The 24,984-nt window shown below is 43.8% G+C and overlaps 1 protein-coding gene across 4 annotated transcripts in view; it reads left to right on the top strand.

Moving 5' to 3' along the window:
- DROSHA (drosha ribonuclease III) overlaps window positions 1–24,984 on the top strand; it is a 134,970-nt gene that overhangs the window by 14,038 nt on the left and 95,948 nt on the right. For 3 of the 4 annotated variants that reach the window (XM_064375907.1, XM_064375905.1, XM_064375906.1), the window contains 5 exons: window positions 3,459–3,569; window positions 3,798–4,029; window positions 8,666–8,807; window positions 11,932–12,086; window positions 16,269–16,349. In XM_064375907.1, the coding sequence (XP_064231977.1) occupies window positions 3,459–3,569; window positions 3,798–4,029; window positions 8,666–8,807; window positions 11,932–12,086; window positions 16,269–16,349 (721 nt within the window). The remainder of the gene's footprint in view (window positions 1–3,458; window positions 3,570–3,797; window positions 4,030–8,665; window positions 8,808–11,931; window positions 12,087–16,268; window positions 16,350–24,984) is intronic. The other variant, XM_064375908.1, reaches the window with a different exon arrangement.

Raw genomic sequence — 24,984 nt, 5'->3', positions numbered from 1 at the left:
CTAAAAAAAGATCTGTTGTTTCTGTTTTGAAATGCCCTTCTCAAAGTGTTAGAAAAAATATTAATTGATGTTCACAACAGATGACCTTGACCATTCATTACATCATTCACAACACCTGTTTAAAAGGATGGGGGAGGATGTCTTTTGCCTGTGTTTCTTGGCAATAATAAGAAACATTTGGTGGGATTTCTTTTTAGAATATGCTAAAATGTCTATATCAACCGTATTAGCATTTAACTACCACTTCCTAGCTTTATTGTGTTAGATAAGTGACTGATTTTCAAGGCTGTTTCCTCATTTGTAGGGTATGTTAATATCTGCCTCATAGGCTTGCTGTCACGATTAAATGTGAAATGTCAGTAAAGTGGTGACATTTCAGCAGAGTGCCAGTGTCAGAGTAAGCACCAGAACGAACAAACAAAAAAGAGCCACTAGGAACTAAGAGTTGCCATTACTGCCTGACCAGTATTTTTAATAGCCTTTTTGATGAAAAGGACTACCTGGTTAGAAAATGTAATGCAAAGAAAAATTAAATTAAAAATTCACTATGGAAAGTTATTAATAAATTAATTAAGCATCTTGTAATGCATAGGACCAATGGGAAGAAAAAATGTAGCTGATGATAAAGAAGCTGATGTAGTGAAAGGAAGGTATGTCATAGTCCCGTAGTGGATAACCATGTGGTAAAAATACTAGTTTTCTTCACAGTATACTCATGCACTACATGACATTTCAGTCAGTGACAGACTGTATACAATGTTGGTCCTAAAGATTATAGTACCTTATTTTTTTACCGGACCTTTTCTATGTTCAAATGCGTCCAGATAATGCAAATACTTACCATTGTGTTACAAATGCCTACAGTATGCTGTACAGGTTTGTAGCCTAGGAGGAACAGGCTATAATATCACCTGTCCTAGGTGTGTAGTAGGCTATGCTATCTAAGTTTGTGTAGGTACACTGTGATGTTTGCACAGCGATGAAATCACCTAAAGACTCATTTCTTAGAATATATCTCTGTTGTCAAGTGATGCATGACTGTAATGTATAATTTTAATGTAACTTCAGTTAAAGTACTGGTTTTTTAAAAACAATTTTTAAGTTTTAAAAAATATAAAAAGAGATGGGGTCTCACTATGTTGGCCAGATTGGTCTTCAACTACTGGCCTCAAGAGATCTTCCCACCTCGGCCTCCCAAAATGCTGGGATTACAGGCATGAGCCACCTATGCCTGACCCAAAGTACTGGCTTTAGAACTTATATAATGAGTCATTAATTTTTCTTTGAACTAGAAGTTAGGATAATATAGAAAAATAGTAACACGAGTTTACTTACTCTGGAAGTATTAAATGTTCTGGAAATATATAATAATTTGAAAAATTTAGTATGGGTTAAATAGATCAATTAAACAGATATTGAGCAACATTCAAGAATATACATTATTTACATCTAATACATAATATGTAAAGTTACATGTGATAAATCATGTATTTTTTTTCAAATCAGAGGAGAAACTGGCAATTGGTGAGCCATTTGGAGGAAAAATTGAGATTAGATTTCTGCCTTACACCTTGAAGAAATTTAAAAATTGTGTTAAAAGTAACTGATGAAAATGTAAAATTTTTATTTAACCTTGGGATAGGTAATGGTTTCTAGGCATACTAAGGCAGGAAGCATAAAAAGATCTCTAGATTTGACTTAATAAAAGTTTATGTAGCAACAAACAAACAGATTTCAAAGCAAGAAACTAAAAACAGTTACAATGCATATGACAGAAGGAGGACAGTTATCTTAATAAAAACTGTTTCAACCAATTAAAGAAAGACTAATCCTAATTTAAAAAGTATTTGCATACCTATGACCAGAATGTTCACAAAAGAAGTAAGCATGAAATGTATTCATTTCAGTATTCATAAAATATTGCAAATTAAATTATATGAAAATACATTTTCATCAGAATGGCAAAGATTAAAAATAACCACGGTGATGGGATGTGTGGAAATGGGAATTCTTATGTGGTTTTGTTGGTTGTTTAAACGAGTAGTAGCTAACTGGAGAGAAGCCTTAAAAAGTACACATTTGGGAAAGAATCTGAGAAATCTGCAAAGAACACAAATGTGTTCGTGATAGCATTGTTTATGGTGGAAGAAAAGTAAATGTTAACCTAAATGACAATTATTAGGTTTGTTAAATTATGGTATATGCATTTAAAAGAATAATAATACACCTGTTAAAAATGCTCCAAATATAGAATTATTGAAATAGGTTTTCCTGATTTACTACTGAATTGAGAAGGTCAGGCTATAACATTAAAACATTTGTGAAATATAGTAACTATCTCTGAGTGGTGTTTTGTGTGGTTTTGTTTTCTTTTTGTTTATATTCGTGCTTTATTTTTTTCTATAGTGAACATACATTGACAGTAAGTTTTCTGGTAACAAAACTAATGCATATTGTAATGTTTAGAAGTTATATAAATAATATGTATACACTTTCTAATCTTCCCCAAATACATATACCTACACAGACATATATACATACAGACTTTCCCTATTACAAAATTAGAAGTTAGTGGTAGAGTTAATGAGAATAGTTGTTACTTTGATCAGGATGTACACCTTCATGGATAGTAGTAATATCCATGGTCTAATAAAGCAGTTTTTCTAATTAGCTGCATTCTCAAGGTCTGTGTGTTCTACCTAAATTTCTTGGGCTTAAATTAAAATCTACCCTATAGGTTTTCTTGTTATTGTCATTGTTTTGAGACAGAGTCTTGCTCTGTTGCCCAGGCTGGAGTGCAGTGGCGTGATCATAGCTCACTGCAGCCTCAGCCTTCTGGGCTCACGTGATCCTCCCACCTCAGCCTCCTGAGTAGCTGAGACTACAAGTGTGCACCAACATGCCTGGCTAATTTTTGTATTTCTTGTAGCGACAGGGTTTCACCATGCTACCCAGGCTGGTCTGGAATCCCTGGGCTTAAGTGTTCCTTCTGCCTTGGTCTTCCAAAGTGCTGGGATTACAGAGGTGAGCCACTATGCTCAACTGACCCTATATGTTTTTTTCCCTCAAGTACATCCCTAGGAGGGTCTTTGCAGACTTCAAGCTCAGGTTGTCAAGGAGATGCAGTTGTTTTTTCATCCTTCTTTATTCACTGAGTTAATGTTAGTATTTGTGAGGATCAAAATTAGGCAAAGTATTGATTCACTAAGTAGTAATACCCAAGTCTGAGGTTCCAGAGACATAGTTAAGGATGATATAACTGGTTCACTCTTGGATTATAATTATAGTCCTCAGGCTAAATTTATGGCCATATTGGGACCCTGTTTTGTGGAATCTTAAAAGTTTTTTTTTTTTCCTGGCAAAGCAAGATGTGGAGGATTCAAAACTGGCATTCTCATTGCTGAAATTGTCCATATGTGGACATTTCCAAACATTTTGCAAATATCTTTTTCTTCTAGGAGTTACAGTTTATCGGTTGTTCCTGAATCTGCTGGATGCACACCAGAATTACCTGGGGAGATTATTAAAAATACAGATTCTTGGGCCCCACCCTTGGAGATTATGAATCAGTAAGTAGATGTGGGGTGGGGCCTGGGAATTTGTATTTTTAAACAAGTAAACTTCAGGTGATTCTGATGCCACCAGACTGGTATTTGGGAATCACTCGTTTGACAAAAGTACGTGGTTTGGCATGGTATTGGTATTTTAGGTGAAAATGCACCAAATAGGTGAAATTGAATAGTTTTTACAATGGAAGAGTATTTTTAATAATTAACCTCCTTTGCCCTCTTTTGAAGTCGCTCCCCGAGTAGGGAGAAGAAGAGAGCTCGTTGGGAGGAAGAAAAAGACAGATGGAGCGACAACCAGAGCTCTGGCAAAGACAAGAACTATACCTCAATCAAGGAAAAAGAGCCTGAGGAGACGACGCCGGACAAGAATGAGGAGGAGGAAGAAGAACTTCTTAAGCCTGTGTGGATTCGATGTACTCATTCAGAAAACTACTACTCCAGCGACCCCATGGATCAGGTGGTAGGTCCAGAGTAGCAGACAAGCTATAGACTAGTGTTTCTCTGCATTGTCACTATTGGCATTTTGGGCCAGATAATTCTTTATTATAGGGACTGCCCTATGCATTGTAGGATGTTTAGCAGCATCTCTGGGCTCTGCCTATTAGATACCAGTACTACCCCTCCTCAGTTGTGATGACCGAAAACGTCTTCAAATATTGCCGCATGTCCCCTGGGGGGAAACGATCACCCCCAGTTGAGAATTGTTGTTATAGAGAAAAGCTGTTTTAAAAAGCTAAAGGCCAAGAGTGCAGTAGGTTAATAAAAGTATCTTTTTATAATGCATTTATTTATTTTCGAGACAAGGTCTCGCTCTGTCACCCAGGCTGGAATGCTGTGGCATGATCATGGCTCACTGCAGCCTCGATCTCCCAGGCTCAAGTGCTTCTCACACTTCAGCCTCCTAAGTAGCTGAAATTACAGGGGCATGTGCCATCATGAGTGGCTAATTTATGTTTTATAATTTATTTATTTTAAGATGACCTCTTACTCCATTGCCCAGGCTGGAGCGCAGTGGCGTGATCTTGGCTCACTGCAACCTCCACCTCCTGGGTTCAAGTGATTCTTCTGCCTCAACTTCCTGAGTAGCTGGGACTACAGGCATGTGCCACCAAAACTGGCTAATTTTTGTATTTTTAGTAGAGTTGGGGTTTCACCGGATTGGTCAGGCTGGTCTTGAACTCCTGACCTCATGATCCGTCCTTCTTGACCTTCCAAAGTGCTGTGGTTACAGGCGTGAGCCACCGCACCTGGCCTTTTTCATTTTTCAGTAGAGACAAGGACATACTATGTTGCCCACTCTGGTCTTGAATGCCTGAGCTCAAGCAGTCCTCCTGCCTTAGCCTCCCAAAGTTCTAGGATTATTGGTGTGAGCCACTGTGCCCAGCCTATCCTGCATTTTGAATGATACTGGTAGTCTTGATACTGGTGGTTTCATAAGCTTTCATGTGTAACTAGTTTATGGTGTGTATGTGTACATATGTGTGTGTGTTTTTTCTTCAAAATGAGAAATAAGGAAGAATTTGAGTTTGTCTCTTCGAAGTGTATCCTTGACCAAAAGAGCACCAACCACATGAAGTTGCCCATGCGTATTGGCTAGTTTTGCAGAAAGGGAGAGCCATTGTTGCCATTAATGGGCTAGAGGGAGGACTCCTAGGGCACATGCTGCCAGGGACGGGGAGTCTGTGAAGCTGCAGCTGCCGCTCTTATCACCATGGTGGACTGCACCACCACCTCTACATGCTCACTTCTCTTTTCTTTCTTCCATTTCCATTTTATTTTCTGTCACTGTCTCCTTTTCGCTCTGTCTTTCCCTCTTCCCCCTACGCGTTATGCCTTCATCCTGTTAGGCATCTTCGCCACAGAGTGGGCATGGGGTAATGTTCATTGATTAAACGAATGAGTCGACATCTCATTCACTGAATTAATGAACTCATGGACAGATTTAGGGCATGAAAAGTTGCAGATGTTAGATTTAGTGCATGGGATTAGATAAGCGATAAGAGAGGGTTGCATTGTTTGTAATTTTGTGAAAATAGCTTCTATTTGGACTCGTATCTGTGGGGAACTTGAAAGGAGATTTCTGTGTTTTCGGAAGTAAAGGGTTTGAGAAGCCTCTCATAGTGGTGCGATATTTTACTTGATAAATTAGAGCAGGCTTTGAAGTCATAGTTTATGTGGTCATCAAGTGAGATGTTGATCACTACCTGCGGAGGTCTGTCCTGCAGACCCTGTCTTAGTGATGGATGGGTAAAATACACTCACACACCAGAGTGCAGTGATTGAGTGGGCCAGGGAGGTTGTCAGCTGCTCTCCGAGGGCGATTGCAGCCGCCTGACCCCTTCTAACTGTTCCTCCTTACATTTATTCAGTATATATTTAATAATAGAGGTTCTAAGTCAACAGGCTCTTGGCTAATTAACATGGTTCAAAGAGTGGTTTTACAAATGATAAAAGGTTTTCTTTCTGGGGCCCGTGAATGGGTAATCCCCCTTTGCGACCTCCCCGAGAGGGCCATCCAGTACAAAGTTTACTTGAGTAAACAAATAGAGACAAAGGAATGTGGGGTAAACAGACTTAACTGGGGAAGCTTCTATTATCCCTAATCTACACCTTATGACCTACTGCTGTAACCAAAGAACTGGCTGCCTTCAGCCTGTTAATGAAAACCTTTTGGCTTTCCAAAACGTTTGACACTATAATCTTACAACTTTCCCTAATATTTCCCTTAATATTTTGCCAACCACCCTGAGTGAATATGAGCATGGTACAGGGAAGGGAAAGCTCACATAGTGTGCACTTCCACGGTGTGAGAACGTTACTCCATGCTTCTCGTGTTATCTTAGTTAACCCTCAAAACACCCCTGGCAAGAAGGTGTTCTGTCAGTTAGAAATGCTGCTGGGAGTAATAGCACCTGACTAAATGGGACTTCAACAAGCTGGGTTTGTTTTTCTCATAATAAGGTACCTGGGGGGAGGCCCTGGCTGGTGTTCATGGAGTGGCTTAGCGATGGCAGGCTCTGCTATCTTCCTGAGCGTCTTCCACAGTTGCAGGATGATGCAGGACCTGCAGGCCTCAGTGTCCCCACACACAGGTTGCAGATGGCATGTGGGGTGGAGCATTCCTCTAGTGTCTTGCCCAAACTCTCCTTCCATCCCTTGGTTCCCCTTCTCTCCCTTCACCAGAGCCATGTCACATGCCTACCCCAGGGATTCGTTTTTCCTTACTGCCATGACAGAGTTCCACAAATGGCATGGATTAAAACAACACACATTTGTCATCTCAGCTCTGGAGGTCAGAAGTCCAGCTTGGGTCTCACTGGCTCCATCAAGGTGTCAGCAGGTCTATGCTCCTTTCTGGAGGCTCTGTAGAAAATCTGTTTTCTTGCCCATTCAGGTTGCTGGCAGAGTTCAGTTTCTTGTGTCTGGAGGACAGGACCTTGTGTCCTCGCTGGCTGTCAGGTGAGGGCCCTTCTTGGTTCCTACAGGCCATGTGCATTCTTTGACTTATGGATCCCTTCCTCTGTCTTCAAAGCCAGCAGTGGTGGCTGAGTCCTTCTCATGCTTTAAATAGCTCTTACTTCTTTTGCTGTTATATCTCTGACTCCTGTTGGCAAAGGTTCCCTGCTTTTAAGGGCTCTGTGCTATGATTGGGTTCACCCAGGTGCAAGTCCTTTTTGCCATGTAAGTTAACATATTCGATTTCTGGGGATTAGTACATGGACATCTTTGGGAGGGGCAGGTGGCTCAGCCCACCTTCCCAGAGATCAGGAGTTCTCTGGAAGCCTGCTTCTATTAGGAAGAAGGCAAGAATGGCTGCCATAGGTGTTTTTATTCTTAAAAGAATAAAGATGAAGACACGGAAGTTCAGGGAGTTTAAATAGAGCTGGTTGTTTTGTATTACATCGTTATGGGTATATTAAAACTCCAGTGTAGGAGAAAGTCTGATAGGAGGAAAAACTCAAAAGGCTGACATTTGCCTTTGAGTTTTGTCATCTGTGGTGCAGAGAAGGTGGTGAGAATGTCAAAGCTATCCCGGCATTGCCACTCTCAACAATGAGATGGAGCCTGAATTATCCCCTCTTCTGAGTACCAGATTTTATGATTTGCCTTAATTTTACATTTGACAGGTCTGGTTTTTACATTTTAAGGCTACTGAGTCAGAGTGGGGACATGTAAAGTGATTTTCAACCTGGAAAATGAGTGAGGAAACCTGGAAAACTTCCACTAGGAATGTGTTGCAGAGTCCCATGTTTGTGGTATGTGTTCGTGTGTGTGTGAGAGAATGTGTGTGTATGTTTATGTCCTTGTGTTTAAGGCATGAGTGTGTGTGTGTGTGTGTGTGAGAGAGAGAGAGAGAGAGAGAGAGAGAGAGAGAGAAAAGATATATAGCATATTTCTTGTTGCTGGTTGGATTGATGTAGTAGAAGATAGATTATCAGAGATTTTCAGTAGGAAGTGTACATTCCCTAGGAAGATATTTGGTGTCAGTTGTCATGAATTCTCTGAGGGTCATGATTTTTTAAAAAAATGTCATATTAAGAGGGCGTAGATGAACTGTTTAATGTTTCTTTTCTTTTTTTCTCTCTCTTTTTTTTTTTTTGAGACGAGGTCTCACTGTGACACCCAGGCTAGAGTGTAGTGGCACAGTCATAGCTCACTGTAGCCTCCAACTCTTGGGCTCAAACAGTTCTCCTGCCTTAGCCTCTTGAGTAGCACAGGCGCATATCATCTGGCTTTTTTTTCTTTTTCATAGAGGTGGGGTCTTTCTATGTTGCCCAGGCTGATCTTGAACTCCTGGCCTGGAGCAGTCCTCCTGCCTCGGCCTCCCAAAGTGTGCTAGGATTACAGGCCTGAGCCACCATGCCCGGCCTGTTCTAATGTTCTTGAATGTTGGCAAGGTGCTTTTACCTGAAGACTGTGTCCACTATCAGTGTGTGTTTGATTTGGAGTATGGCTGCCAGTAGTTGAGCATTTTGTTTTTAAATGTATATTGAGGGTTGAAAATAGCGTCTTGCTGTTATAAATGCTTTGATTGCCTGTGAGACATTATGTATCTTTGATATGATTGTCTAATATCGATCTTTCATTTTTTAAAGGGAGATTCTACAGTAGTTGGAACAAGTAGGCTTCGTGACTTATATGACAAATTTGAGGAGGAGTTGGGGAGCAGGCAAGAAAAGGCCAAAGCTGCTCGCCCTCCGTGGGAACCTCCAAAGACGAAGCTTGATGAAGATTTAGGTGAGTCAGAGTCACTAACGAGACTGAAACCCTTGCGATTATAGCTTCACTCCTGAATTTTGGGGAAATACCCTTGAGAGTCCCACACTGGGGTTTCTTCTTTTTCATTTTATTGTTTTTTCATTACAGTCAGTAAGATACATAGCAGTGGAACTTCCTTGTTTTTGATCGTATTTTTCCTTAGTTACATTTGGCAGAATACAGCAGCAATCTCATTTGCAAGGCATGATGACAAGGGTGCCTGCTGGGAGTTGTCCAGTCAGAAGAGACAATAGTTCAGCATCCTTCTGAAAGCAGGAGCCTGTGGCCCTGCCTCTCATGAGGGCAGGTGGCCTTCCTTGGCCCTCTCCTTTGCCAGGTGTGCCTGCTTTGATGAGGGAGACAGCGACTGTAGTCCAGCTCTGTTTGAAGGTTTCTCTCTAGTCACGTGGACAGTTTACATAGCTTTTTCTTCAGGTGGTCTATTTTTTCATGCATATCTCCTGAGGTTCCAAGTAGGTGAGATCTTTGAGGATGGAAATTGCTTTTTATCACTTTGTATCCTAACAGAATGCTGTGCACAGATGAGACATTCAGTATGCATTTTTTTTTTTTTGAGCTGGAGTCTCACTCTGTTACCCAGGCTGGAGTGCAGTGGTGCAATTTTGGCTCACCACAACCTCTGCCTCCTGGTTTTACGCAGTTCTCCTGCCTCAGCCTCCCAAATAGCTGGGACTACAGGTGTGTGCCACCATGATCGGCTAATTTTTTTGTATTTTTAGTAGAGACGGGGTTTCACCGTGTTAGCCAGGATGGTCTCTATCTTCTGACCTCATGATCTACCCGCCTTGGCCTCCCAAAGTGCTGAGATTATAGGCATGAGCCACCACGTCCAGCCTTCAGCATGCATTTACCTATATGCTCTCTCTGGCTCTCATCTCCCCACCTCCATTACATCCCATATGCTGAGAGGCAGTTATCCATACTGGGCAAAGCCACTGAGTTGAGAGCCAGATGGCCTGGGTTTGAATCCCTGCTTTACCACGTACTTGATATGTGACCTTGGGCCAGAGGTTCATCTCTGTCTGAGACTTTCCCATTTGTAAAATAGGGATGACAGTAGCATCGCTCTCATGCAGTACACATAAATACAACTCCGTGTTGGATTTTATTATGTTAACGACTACATTAATCTCTTATAGGATTATTTTAAAAAATTAATTATTTTTCTTTTTGTAGAGATGGAGTCTCACTATGTAAGATTAATCTAACTTCTAGGTCTTTTTTTTATTGTGGTAAAATACACATAATATAAAATTTACCATTTTAACCATTTTTAAGCGTACAGTTCCACAGGGTTAAACATAACATTGTTTGCAACCAGTCTCAAGAACTGTTTTCCATTTATAAAACTGAAACTCTGGGTGCGGTGGCTCACACCTGTAATCCTAGCACTTTGGGAGTTCGAGACGGGCATATCACTGGAGCTCAGAAGTTCGAGATCTGCCTGGCTAACATGGTGAAACCCTGTCTCTAATAAATAAACAAAATTAGCTGGGCATGGTGGCACACGTCTGTAATCCCAGCTACTCGGGAGGCTGAGGCAGGAGAATTGCTTGAATCCAGGAGATGGAGGTTGCAGTGAGCCAGGATCATGCCACTGCACTCCAGCCTGGGTGACAGAGTGAGACTCAGTCTCCAAAAAAAACCCAAAAAAACAAACTGGAATTCTGTACCTGTTAAGGAATAATTTCCCAGCCCCCAATTCCCTCATTCTTTTGGCTACTACTATGCTACTTTCTTTCTCTATGAATTTGACTGTTTCAGACATTTCATATATGTGGAATCATGTAGTATTTGTCTTTTTGTGACTGGCTTATTTCAGTTAGCATGACTCTTTGTCTGTTTTTATTCAGTGACTTTAAGGACTAACATCTTCTCTTGCTGTTATTGAGAGAAAACAATGTAGTTTTTGGATTTGCATTCCCAGCCTTCAGCCTGGCATTCCCAGCACTCCCAGCTCCTCACCTGCCAGTGTTCTGTGTGGCCTGTGCTCTAGCTAGTCCACCGTGTTCTTAGCTCCATGCTTTTGCCTGCGGTGCTCCCTCTTCATTCCTTTTTCTTTTTTTTCTTTTGAGATGAAGTCTCTCTCTGTCACCAGACTGGAGTGCAGTGGTGTGATCTTGGCTCACTGCAACTTCTGCCTCCCGGGTTAATGTGAATCTCCTACCTCAGTCTCCCGAGTAGCTGGGACTACAGGTGCGCACTACTATGCCCATCTAATTTTTTTGTATTTTTAGTAGAGACGGGCTTTCCCCATGTTGGCCAGGAAGGTTTCGATCTCTTGACCTCGTGATCCGTCCGCCTCGGCCTCCCAAAGTGCTGGGATTATTCCTTTCTTCTTCTCTCTTCCTCATCATGCTTTTCCCATCCTGTCACAGTGCTTGGGTCACATGTGCTCATACTTTGAAATTGTCACCAGTCTGGATACCAGTGAAACTGCCCTTTTGTGGATCATTACATAGCTCAAGTGTTAAACTATGTAATACTACTGTGGTTTTTCATTTTTCTGGCATTGCTCATCGAACCTTACTTTTCTCTCTTAAGATCTTTATTTTCTTTGCTTCCTCAACTAGATTGTGACTTAGCATTATGGGCTGTATTTTTTTTTATGGTGTTGTTTAGTAGAGTATTTGGTGTAGAGTAGGCCCTTAAGTATTTTCTAGAAGAATGAAGAACTGTTCTTACCTTTCGAGGTTTAAGTCATTTGGAAGTCTCCACAAAAATCAGTTTGTTGGTCAGGCATGGTGGCTCACGCTTATAATCCCAGCACTTTGGGAGGCCGAGGCGGGCGGTTCACCTGAGGTCAGGAGTTCGAGACCAACCTAGCCAGCATGGCAAAATCCCTTCTCTTCTAAAAATACAAAAGTTAGCTGGGTATGGTGGTGGGTGCCTGTAATCCCAGCTACTCAGGAGGCTGAGGCAGGAGAATCACTTGAACTTGGGAGGTGGAGGTTGCAGTGAGCTGAAATTGCGCCACTGCACTCCAGCCTGGTTGACAGAGCAAAACTCCATCTCAAAAAAAAGAAAAAAACCAGTTTGTTAATCCCATCAATTTCTGTGTTTTTCTCCCGACCCCTGTTAGAGAGTTCCAGTGAATCCGAGTGTGAGTCTGATGAGGATAGCACCTGTTCTAGCAGCTCAGACTCTGAAGTTTTTGATGTTATTGCAGAAATCAAACGCAAAAAGGCCCACCCTGACCGACTTCATGATGAACTTTGGTACAACGATCCAGGCCAGGTGCGTGTTTTAGGCCCTTGCTCTGAAGGTTTTAAACCCAGACATAACGGTTATTGCTGTAGGCTCAGAAGATGCATGTTGCCTGGTATTGAAACTGAATTTTACTCTCCGGGTTGTGTCCTTCAGAACTATTTGTTTTCAGCTTCAGGTTCAGTTCCAAAGCATAAGCACCAGAGCAGCTGTTCCTTGAATCATTTTTGATGATGTTTGTAAATTTCATTATAGGGGAGAGGGGTAATGGCCTTGCCTCATTAAACTTGCAGTAGATGGAAGGAGACAAATGGCAGGATAAGGAAGAGAGAACTGGGAGGTCTTTTTAGACGTAGTTCGCCTGGGAGGTATCTTGCTGCAAAATAGTAAGTAAGTCCTATAAAATTGCATTTTTTTTAGTTGGTAACAGTCACAAGTTCTCTTCCTTGTTAAGCATGTTTGAGCTAATGATATAATAGCTGGATCATTTTTATTTTTAATTACTGTTTTAGTATGAAATAATACATAATAAAATTAGCATCTTTATACAAGATTTGTGTCACACAGATGTATAATACCTACAAAAATAGTATCTTTAATGCATATAAAGTTAGTAAGCATAATAAAGCATCTCTATAAAAAGATAATTTAAAATATATATTTTGTGAGTAAATTTATAGCATTCTATATTAATTAAAATGCTTTTTTTTTGGTTCTTGTTAGATGACAGCTATCCATCTTTCTTTTTGATAGAATGTCTGTCAGAAATGTATTTTGTGTGTTCCTTTTACTCTCTTAGAATTGAGCAGAAATGTTTGCAAAATTGCCAATGCATTTTAAAACTTGGTTTTCTTTTTAAACAGCTTTGTTGAATTATAATTTACATATGATACAATTGTACTTGAAATTTATAATCCAGTGTTTTTTAGTGTATTTATGGGGCTGTACAACTATCACTACAATTGAATTTTACAACATTTTTGTCCCTCCTAAAAGAAGCTTTCCCCATATATGTTTTTTGTTTGTTTGTTTGTTTTTGAGACCTGGTCTCACACTGTTGCCCAGGCTGGAGTGCAGTGGTGCAATCATGGCTCACTGTAGCCTTGACTGCCTGGGGGCCAAAACGATTCATCTGCTTCAGCCTCCTCAGTGTCTGGGAATATAGGGGAACCCCACTACTCCTGGCTAGTTTCTTTTTCTTTCTTTCTTTCTTTTTTTTTTTTGAGACTGAGTTTTGCTCTTTTTGCCCAGGCTGGAGTGCAATGGTGCGATCTTGGCTCACTGCAACCTCCACCTCTCGGGTTCAAGAGATTCTCCTGCTTTAGCCTCCTGAGTAGCTGGGATTACAGGCATGCACCACCATGCCTGGCTAATTTTTTTTTTTTTCTTTGAGACGGAGTCTCGCTCTGCTACCCAGCTTGGAGTGCAGTGGCATGATCTTGGCTCACTGCATCCTCTGCCTCCCCGGTTCAAGCAGTTCTCCATCCTCAGCCTCCCAAGTAGCTAGGACTACTGGTACCTGCCACCATGCTTGGCTAACTTATGTATTTTTAGTAGAGACAGGGTTTCACCATATTGGTGAGGCTGGTCTCGAACTCCTGATCTCAGGTGATCTGCCTGCCTCTGCCTCCCAAAGTGCTGGGATTAGAGGCGTGAGCCACTGTGCCCGGCCTGCCTGACTAGTTTTTAAACAATTATATGTAGAGATGAGGTCTCGCTATGTTGCCCAGGCTGGTCTTGAACTCCTAGGCTCAAGCAGTCCTCCTGCCTCAGCCTCTCAAAGTGTTGGGATTAGTGGTGTGAGCCACTGTGCCTGCCCCTTTAGTCTTTAATTGACTGTTGTTTTCCTGTCTCACAAGAAGCCTCTACGTTGATTTCCGTGGATATCTGTTTCTATCAGAAATTCAACAGTGCTTTGTATACAATCTCTCTAATGCTGTTTAGTGTTATTGGGTTTGTGTCCTCTGTATAGTTGAGCCTTGTAAAGGGCTGAATATGTAGGATCCCAGACCTTGGTAAAGGCAAGCATGTAGGATGTCTGTCCGCTTCTGTGGAGACCAGTGAGCACTAAGTTAGTTTTTTGTATTTTTCATCACAGCAAGTCATGACCAGCATTAGGAGTGTGTTATAACTTTTTTTTTTTTTTTTTTGAGACAGTCTTGCTCTGTTGCTCAGGCTAGAGTTGTAGTGGAGTGGTGTGATCTCAGCTCACTGCAACCTCCACCTCCTGGAGGTCGATTGATTCTCCTGTGTCGGCCTCCCCAGTGGCTGTGACTATAGGCATGCACCACCACGGCTGGCTAATTTTTGTATTTTTAGTAGTGACGAGGTTTCACCATGTTGGCCAGGCTGGTCTTGAACTCCTGACCTCAAGTGATCTGCCTGCCTCAGCCTCCCAAAGTGCCAGGATTACAGGTGTGAACTACCACACCTGTGGTACACCTTAGGAGTGTGGTACAACTTTTTCTTTTTTTTTGAGACAGAGTTTTGCTCTGTCACCCAGGCTGGAGTGCAGTGGCATGATCTTGGCTTACTGCAACCTCTGCATCCCTGGTTCAAGCAATCCTGGTTCAAGCAACTCTCCCTGCCTCAGCCTCCTGAGTAGCTGGGATTACAAGCACCTGCCACCATACCCAGCTACTTTTTCTATTTTTTAGTAGAGATGGAGTTTCGCCATGTTGGCCAGGCAGGTCTCGAACTTTTGATCGAGATCAGGTGATCCGCCTGCCTCGACCTCCCAATGTGAGCCACTGTGCACAGCAGTGTTGTAACTTTTGATGAAATCCTGTTACATCTCTTATTTGCCAGCTGTTACCTTAGGTAATATCTTAACATAATATTTCTTTTAGGTAGTAGTATTATTCCTCTGCTGTACCACCTGGATCTTTAGATTTCCCAAGAGGCTAAAGAAAGTTACAGCTTTTTATTTTAATACTTTTTTCAAAAAGTCTTACTGATTTTTATATTTTAACTGGACACAGTGAGTTAGAAATCTCAGTAACTTTAAAGAAATATGTGTATGTATATATGTATATATATTTTTTCTTTTCTTTAAAGGGTAGTCAAGTCGAGAAGCAGTGGGAGTGGGGAAGGAACAAAGAAATCTGTAACTGACTGTGATCCATTACTTGTAAAAGCCATCGCATTCCGACTAGCCTGTATTTTTAAATTAATACAAAGAAGGAGAAATGAAACTCCACTTCTTCATTCTTCCTATTTAAGCTCTGGTCTTGTTTTTGATTTAGTATTACCATTTATACCAGAGAAACTCATGAACCTGGCTTGCGAGGCCCTTCAGATTTTGATCTTAGTTCGGCTTCTTTGGTTTTCTTCCTCACATAAATGATCCATTTTATTTAGATGGATCTTGTGGCCCAGAGCGTGACATGGACTTCCCCTGCCTTCTCCCCTTTTCCCGTGCGTGCTTGTGCCTCTTGTGGAGCAGCCATCTTGTTTTCTCGTCCAGCCCATCTGTTTGACACCCCGGCGTTACTTCCTTTCAAGTGATTTTTTTTTCTTGTAAATTACTAAGCATATCATATATATGTCGTTCTGCTGTCTAGAACAATTATTCCTTGAGCACGCAGACCCTGTGCTCTTTATCATCCCCAAGCTCAGCACTCATCTGTCTGAGAGGTTTTGAAGAATCGCTCACCAATGGAGCCTTGTGGGCGGAATTTGGGGCACTGAAACAAATTCAGGGAAAGAGATGTAATCTAACCTGACCAGTGTGGGAAGTGTTTCTGGTTTTAGTAGCATTTTCTTCTCTCCACTAGTGAGCTACCTTAACAGTTTCTCTTTTCAAAACATTTAATCCGCAGGTCACCTTCAAAGCGTTGTGCGTGTTCCTCCAGGATATAAAATTTGCTTTTGTGAAAGAGTCATTTTTCTTGAGATAAGAATAGGGAAACAAAAACGTCCTGGGAATTGGTAGAAGGAGATGGGGGCAAACAGTGTGCTGACACTGATATTTTCTGCTTGGCTGCACAAATAACTCGGGAATGCAACGTTGTCATACGGTTTCCCTTTATCAGACAATATAGACAGTTTGCAGCTTTATTGGTTTTGGAACATCCGTTTAATCTTCTAACCGTGACAGCCTCTCGGCTTCAGTTTTCATGACATTAAAACCCACACATTTTCGGAGGCATCATCGTGCATGGTGTAGATTTTTCCCTCCAATAAAAACGAATTACATTGTGTTTCTGACAGATGAATGATGGACCACTCTGCAAATGCAGCGCCAAGGCGAGACGCACAGGAATTAGGCACAGCATTTATCCTGGAGAAGAGGTAACTGGTTTGGGTTATTATGTTTGTAAATGCCGAGAAGTAGACAGATGTTGTCGCTGTTCTTTCCCCGATAAATGAAATAATACCATCAAAATTCTCTTCATATTCCCTAATAGTCTCTGTTACTGATAATTGCTGAGGAAAGCACTTGGGTTTTTAGGGGCGGAGTGGGAGTGTTCTCAAGGAAACTTTAAAAAAAGTTTTACAAGTTTTATTATTTAAAATAGGCATGGTGTATTTCTTTTTTTTTTTTGGTAGTGGGGATGGAGTTTCACTCTTGTTGCCCAGTCTGGAGTGCAGTGGCACTATTTCAGCTCACCACAACCTCTGTCTTCTGGGTTCAGGTGATTCTCCTGCCTCAGCCTCCTGAGTAGCTGAGATTACAGGCATGCACCACCGCGCCCAGCTAATATTGTATTTTGATACAGATGGGGTTTCTCCATGTTGGTCAGGCTGATCTCGAACTCCCGACCTCAGGTGATCCGCCCGCCTCTGCCTCCCAAAGTCCTGGGATTACAGGTGTGAGCCACTGCACCCAGGGAGCACAGTGTATTTCATACGTGTTTACCATTTTAAGTATTCTTCAACTGTACATATTATAGTTTTGTTTCATCCTAAGCGGCTATGAATTACCCTGGAGAAACGCTCTTACTAAAGTGCTCTGAGGTGCGTGTCTTCTCTGTTAGTCTGTTCTTTCCACCAAACTGAATATACATTGACTATTTTGCCTGTGTCTCCGCCCTTGGTTTGTCAGGGACCCTCTAAATAAGTTTAACTGAATAGGTAGAACACTTTCACACTGTAGAGTCATCTATAACCATCCCTTTCAATTATTGTCCCTCATTTTTTCGCATTATCTTTTATTTGTATAAACTATTTTAATTAATCCCAGGCTTCTCACTTTCTAATTCAGCGCATTGTATTTAAACATAGTGTATGTAGAACCTTAATTTAAAACTTCTTTGAGGCCTCAACAATAATGGAAATAAAGACTGTGAGACGGTGCCTGACAGTTTGAAATACTTGCATCACTTCTGCTTGTTCGTCTTTGAAAGTCGGCAAGCACTGCAAGGAATTGTGGGACGAGGTGGCATCTTGTGAGCATTTGTGCATGTGCTTCAGGTTGGGAGCTCTGAGACATTGATGAGGGATCAACACCTGTGGTAAGAAAAGAGCAGAGGTGGGAACTATTCACCTGTGATGTGGGCCTGGTCAGGCCTGGCTTGTCAGAATTTTTGTGTGTTGTGCTGGGATGGCTGTCATACCCCCCTCTCCCTCAGTCCCCAGAGCAGGGCGCCCCAGGAAGGGCACGCCCTTAGGAGAGAGGGCTCTGCAGCTGAGGCTGACCCTGAAGGAGCCAACAGCTACAGGCTGTGTGCTGACTACACGACGCACATCTGTGCAGCAGACCTTTCCTTGAAGGGAGACTGGATGGGCAGTGGTGCCAGCTCAGGACCTGTAGGCAGGAGAGGCAGGTGACAGTTTGGTCTCCTGGAAGAATGGTCCCATTTTGGGGGCTCAGCGTGGGTCATTGTATCTGGCTAGTTGGACGTTTGGCAGTAGAGGTTAGCTTAGCCTTGATAGGTGGGGTCCATGCTGTTGATCTCATGTGAAGCCTCTATCTCTGCTACTGTGGCTACTTCATTCATGTGCCCCTCCTGTCACTCAGATGGCTGAGGACAGAAGCTGGCTGGCACCACCTGCCCCAGTCATTTTGTCTGCTTTGTACCTTGGTACCTCTTCCATGGTGGCTGCTGTCTGACGGACCTTTATGTGTGAGATAGAGCTCATCATGTTCCCTCCTGTTTGTCCACCTGCAGGTCTCTACCCCAAGACCTTCTCATCTCTGATCTTCTAAGCTTTTTTCTTCTAGGCCCCTGATCAGCTGGCATGGCCACTTGCTTCTGCCCATGAGTCTATCTATATTCTAACTTCAGGCCACATCTCTTTCCCTGCAAAGTGGATGACCAGGTACGCTGCCTGAAACTCTGCCCATTGGGAGAGATTTCCCCACATCGCTATCTTTCACAGTCATCCCAGAGTGAGGCCGTAGTGTCGTCTATTTTCAGCTCACCCGTGCTTGCCACCTGACCCGTTCATAAGCCAAGCTTAGGCTTTTTCCTCTGCTTTCATCCATACATCCTTAGTCATTAGCTAAGGGAGGGGAGCTGGTGCAACAGTGGTGGAGCTGTGGGGATCCGGGCCACCTGCCCAGGCAGCTTGTTTGTGCCCTTGGCTCCTGGGTATGCTGGACTCTGGGAGTACCACCTCTGCCTTATGATGGATTGTTGCTGATGCTGTATTGCCTGGTGGGACTGACAGAATTTAATGTATGTTGGGTGGTTCTGGCCACTTGTGTATCTCGTATCTCTTGGCCAAGCCTTATATATCTATCAGGGCCCAGTTGCACATCTGAGTATTCTTTCAAAGGCACATAATTCTTCACTAAGAGATGGCAGAATGTCAGGGACCAGCATTGTGATTCTCCCCATGTGGCCAGCCACAGATCCCTCTTGGCCTCTTTTCCCACCAACACTGTAGGATCTGCCGAAACATACGGCCCCAGCAGCAGGGCTGCTTGTACTCTAGCCTGGAACAGCTGAGGCCCTTCTCACATAGGCTGTGCTCCGCGTGGGCAGCTGTCTGTGCTGTTTGCGCCACTCTGTAAGTGGGTTGGAGCAGTGTTTGTAGATGTGCATTCTCTTGCCTCCTGAACCTGAAAAGGCCCACCAGGTGTGCTTTCTTCATTGTAGGAGGTGGAAGATACAGTAATTGTCCTTTACGTGGGAGGGGATGTCTTGGTGTTCTCCAGACCACTGGACTCCTAAAAATTGTGTGGCTGCAGCAGGCCCCTGAATCTTTGTAGAGTTTATCTCACATCTCCTGCGGTGCATGCATTTTACCGAGGTCTCTAGCCTTATCAACATAATGTCAGAGGTGTAATGGAGTGGTGTGAGCTTCCACAGTATGCCTGGACGGTCGGGAGCTCTTTAATATTATAAGTGGGTGGGAGTATTAACACAGCCCTGGAGCAAAACTATAAATGTCTGTGAACCATTCTGATCCTCATTTCTGATTGGGATAGAAAATAACCCATTCACCAAATCAGTTGCCACATACTATATCTGCTCCAGCTAAACTACAACAGATACACTCGGAGCTCCTGCTTGGTTGAGTTTGTGTTAGTCTACAGTCATCCTGCAGGATCTTCAGGGGCCAGACAGGTGAATCAATCGGAGATAGGAGTGGTGCCATCTCCCCTTTATCCTTCAGATCTTTAAGGGTGGTACTCATCTCCACCATCCCCCCAGGGCAGTGTTGGTTTTGATGCCTGGGTTAGTGGGGTGGTGATAATTTCAGTTTCTGCTTGGCTTTCCCCTTAGATAGCTTTTACTCCACATGTCTAGGACCCAGTGTGGAGTGGCACATTGGGTCTGCCAAGAATGTCAGTTCTAGTGGTACATTCGAGGACCAGGGAAATGACCAGTGGGTAGATCTGTGATTCCGTAGATCCACTGTAAGTCACACTTTGACAAAAATCCATTTATTACCTTGGCCTCATATTCTCTACTGTAACTGGGGCACCACAGTGATGTACAGTCTCCAAGTGTCAGTGATGATTCAGATACTGCATCTAATGTGGCGTGAACTGTCTGGAATTCCTCTTCTCCCATTGTACCGTTCCCCAGGTAAATGGCCATAAGCCTCTTTGGGGAATGACAGGGTTGTCAAGACCATTTTTGCTTATTATTTTGTTACAGGATCCTTCCTCCTGGGATCTGACCACCTCTTCAGTCAGTGGATTTTAATCCAAAAAACTTGATCAGGTCTGGAACTGGGGGCAAGGGATAGTGTGACTCTTGGAATGACCTGTTTTCAGTCTCTTGGTTATCTATTCTTGGTTTCTTATGTTTGTACAAACTAGGTAGGACTCTCATTGGTTGCCCACTTACTTTGTACCTAAGGACACCATGTTCTGTTAACTATTTCCATGACTCTTTGTGAGTCAGACCCCCTTGGCTGCCACTTGGGCCTGGCTTCCAGCACTTAGCCTTATCACCTGGCATCTCTTGTTTCAGGATTCTGTCATCCCTATTACTGCTGGCAAGCTCTGCTCTCTGACCACTTCTGTGGTCAGCCCTGGCCTGCAGAGGAGGCCAGCACTGATCTTCCTCATGATGTTTCTGCCCCTGTCACCTGCACATTCCTTTTGGTATGTCCCCTGGGGCTTCCCATGCAACACGATTATTTGGTGTATTTTCCAGCCATAGATACTGTATCCATTCTAACTTCCTTTAGTCCTTGAATTCCCTCCTCCACTGTCTACCATGGCAATTCCGGTATTTCAGCTTCGCTGAGTGTGGGCCGTTGCTTCTTCATGCTCTTAGGAGCCATGCTAGCAGGGAGTTCTCAACATACCTTGGTGGTGTTGTATCCTGAGTGCTCCCAAGTCAATATACTCTTCCCTAAACCATTTTGTATTCTGGCCCTGTTGATCAAGCGCTCTCATCATTGGGTCCTCTGCAGACTTCTCTGGCTGTTGGTTAGTTCTTGAAATTCTTTTGAGATATAATCTCTTTCCTTCCAGCACCTCTCCAGTTGGGTTATACCCTGAAATGACCCTAATTATAGACATTGGCCAGGGGGGCAGACTGGCTGAGGGGTGTGTGCAGGGGCATAGCGTTGCCTTGCAGGTTCTTCTGTCGTCTTTTGGCACAAGTGAGTGGTCGCTCCTAATTGGGAGGGATGCATCTCTGCAGTCAGATGGTTTAGAGGAATCTGGGGAGTCAAAACCTAAATGTCCCCATTTCAGGTTTTCTGGGTCCTGGCCGTGGCTAATTGTCTTGGAAGCTTGGCCACTCTCACAGGTAAGCCCTAGGCTTGGTCCTGCCTGGCTTTGACCTCTCACTGGAGGTAGTGAGAGTTTCTTCTGGCTTTCACATCTGGCTTCCAAATGTCTTTTCCCCTCCTCTGCTGTTAGACTTCTATAAAGCAGTGGTTCTCTAAGTGAAGGCTCCCAACTGAGACTCATATCAGCTTCACCTGGGAACTTGTTAGAAAGGCAGACTCTCAGCCCACCCCAGCCACTGAATCAGAAACTCGAAGTGGGGAAGAAGCAGTCTGAGATATAGCCAGCCCCCCAGGTGATTTCTGGGCAGGCTAAGGTTCGGAGACTATGGTAGAGCATCACTGGTGCTTAGCAATAGCCATCCACCCCTGAAGGATCATAGCCATTGTTCTTACAGCTACTATTCTCTCCACAGTCTTAAACACCTGAGTGTTTGGTCTGCTTCCAATGGTACAGCTTCTAATTCTCTGTCTTTAAAGTTTAGTTGCCTTGCCATCTGGTGCCAGGGGCTGTCTGTTTTCCACTTACCACAAGTGATGGGGTCTTCATTGCTCGTTGGGAGGGGATTGAGCTCCGAAACACCATCTTATTTTCTGTTTTCTTGGGTCCCTCCTAGTACCAGCCGCATCTTGGGTTCTCTAGAAGCAGATGCTAAAATGGAGTTTGGGGTGCATGATATGTATTAGGAATCAACACCTGTGAAAGGAAGAGGGTGGAAGCAGGATTGGACAGAGGGATTGGCTGAGCTGTGAGTGAGGCCCACCAAAGCTGCAGTCAGCCTGGGGGTGATCTGTGGAATGAATATTGCCCGTTTGAGTTGGGCTGAAATGGCTGGGCCTTTATACCTCTGCCTTGCTCAGTACCTGATGTGGGGTGGGCCATGCCTGACATCAGGGGAGGGAGCTCTGCAGTGGAGAGAGATCCTGAAGGAGCTGACAACTGGAAGCTCCCTGCCGTCTGTACCCTCCACAGCCAGGCAGCAAGTCTTTCCGTGAACGTGGGTCTGGGCGGCACATCCCCATGTCTGTCACAGGCGTACCCAATGGTGCCGTCACAATGGATGCCATCACAGCACACTTCTTTTGCTGGCTTTGTTTGCCTTTTCCCATCTTAAGATCCATGCATATTCTGTTCCACCATGTCTCATTCTTTCTTCGTTTCTGATATCTGCGATTTTTACTCATCATTTTTATTCTTTCCAGTTTTTAAAATTTCCTATTAAAATCGACTGCTTTTAGTGCTCAGATTAATTTCTCCACTTATTTTTTTTAAAGTTTATTCATAAATATAACCAAACATCAGTTATTGTGTTATTTTACAAGTAAAAGGAAGATGGTTATAGGATTTTAGATCTAGAAAGATCCTTAAATCTTGTGGTCTTAACCCCCTCTGGAGTATACTGTAAGTGACGTATTGTGGCTGTAAGATTAAGTGTAGCCGTGACGTTCATTCACATGTCTCACAGGGCTGATACTCTGTGTCAGCAGGCTACAGCCCAGCCTGGAGATTTCCAGTAGACAAGGCCATCTAGGCACAGATGCAGCTTTCATAAGCCTTAAACAAAGTTTCCCCTTACAAGAATACTTTAAACTTCTTTTAGAAAAAAGATACCTGGTAACTGACCTGGACTGAATATAGGTATAAGCAAAGGAGAAGGATCCTCCAAACTTGAGAATGGTCTCTGGATGGAGACTCTCCTGGTGACGTGGTCATTTGACTCCCTGGCTATATCTGGCCTGCACCTGCTGTCCGTCTTTTAAGAGAATAAGCAGAATAAACTGCTTGAGCATCAGTTGGTGACTAAGACTTATCTTTGAGGAGAATCAGATGGAAAGGGAGAAGCCCCTTCTGGAAGAGCTGGTAATTAGGTCCACTTGAAACACCCCACCCACCAACACGACCGTTGGGGATGGTCATGGGATTTGCGTAAGCAGGTGAGTAATGACACTCATTTCTATGAGAGAATCAAGAGACAGTGAGTGGGAGCTAGCTCTGATCCAGCTATCAGGTGAGCCCTGTGGACTGCTCCGCAGTGGGTCTGGTGGTTTTTATTCTGCTTTCTGGGCAATTGCTACCTTCTGTGTGCATTTTGTGTCTCTGTTATGGAAACTGCCATCAGGCAGAACCTGCCAAAATTATTCTTAAGATCCTTCCAGGCCCCCAGTAAGGCGGGGCGGGGGGCGGGGGCAGTCTTCCCAGTGGAGGAGAACTCTCTGGATGCTGGAGACGACCTTGGCTTCAAGAGCTGATTGCTGGCTGGTGTGTCTCCAGCCCTTGCTCTGCCAGAAGAGCACCTTGGCCTGAAGGATCCTGGCATTGTGACACCATAGGCCAGAAAGTCTTAGGTCAGGTTTGTCTGCAGAAAGCCTCTCTGTTGTTGTCTACCAGTGGGGGAATTAGAAGATGGTCCCTGCAAGTCTGTACAATCACTGAAGGTCATATCACTCCCTCTGATGGGACAGCGCAGCTTCTCCAGGGATGTGCTCCACCCTCCAGTGCCTGCTGGGTGCTGCATCCCCCAGTCACATGGGCTCAGCTCAGAGTCATGTCACTTGGCCTGGCCTTCAAGCTGTGGAATGATGATCCTGAGTGTGTCAGGTTACCATCAGTTGCACTGCAGGCATGACCAGTCACCACCTGGGTCATGGTTAGGACAGTGGCTGCCACCTCCACAGCCTGCTCAGATGAGGAGGCACGCCTCAGACACTGTGGAAGTCTGCAAAAAGATGCCCCTTTGTCAAGGACAGAAATTCATAACCTCCTTGAAGACCTGATGGAGGGACTCACTGAGAAAGTTGCCACTGGCTGTGCTGTATATATCACATAGGAAGTGGTCTGTAACACACAGACTGAAAAATATAACAGTTGTAGCTATCTCCAAAGATGGTAAGATCTTTCATGACTTCAACACCCAGTCAAGGTTATCCAGGAAGCACAAGTTGATGGGGCTGTGGGCATGGAGCAGGCAGCCATAAGCTGTCCCTGTCCTCTGCTGCAGTGGCTGTTCATGGCTTGGAGAATAGCATACCTCAGTATGAACCTCCCCATCAGGGGCTGAAAGTGGCTGGTGTAAAGTTCAGGAAGGAACATTTAAGCATGTTCCAGTGAGTTCATGCAGCCGCCACCTCCATGGGACCAGTGCACTGTTGGGAGAGCCCTATATAGGCCACCTTGAAGCCAGGCGTTTATGTTTTTTTTTTTTTTTTTCCTGAGACAAGGTCTCTCTCTCTCACCCAGGCTGGAGTGTACAGTCATGCAGTCTTGGCTCACTGCAACTTCCACCTCCTGGGCTCAGGTGATCTCCTGCCTCAGCCTCCCAAGTAGCTGGGACCACATGCATGCATTAACATACCAGGCTAATTTTTGTAAAGACAGAGTTTTGCCATGTTGCCCAGGCTGGTCTTGAACTCCCGGTCTTAAGCAATCCTCATACCTTGGCCTCCCAAAGTGCTATTATAGGCCTGAGCCACTGTGCCTGGCCCTACCTTGCAGTTCTTTTTAAAGGGAGCCCCATCACACACCAAACCAGCTCTCTTGGCCCTGAAGTTAATCAAGCTATATGGGCCCTTCCCATCCTGGAAAATGCCAAGACACGACCACCCAACCAAGTGTTCCCATCTGCAGCTCATACCTCTTCTAGCCCCTGCTTGGCATCTTGTAACCAGAGGTCTGACACCTCGCATCGCTCTCCTTGGCCTCCCCTGGCTCGTCACCCACAGGACGAGACCCAGTCCAGCTGTCTGCAATAAGGGCAGAGCTACTTCTCCAGGCAGCTGCAATAAAGGG

Source organism: Aotus nancymaae, unplaced genomic scaffold (assembly GCF_030222135.1).
Source record: "Aotus nancymaae isolate 86718 unplaced genomic scaffold, 86718_ANA_hifiasm-v0.15.2.pri h1tg000014l, whole genome shotgun sequence".
Lineage (NCBI taxonomy): Eukaryota > Metazoa > Chordata > Mammalia > Primates > Aotidae > Aotus > Aotus nancymaae.
Note: the sequence above shows the minus strand (reverse complement) of the source record. Positions and strands in the feature narration are given on the sequence as shown.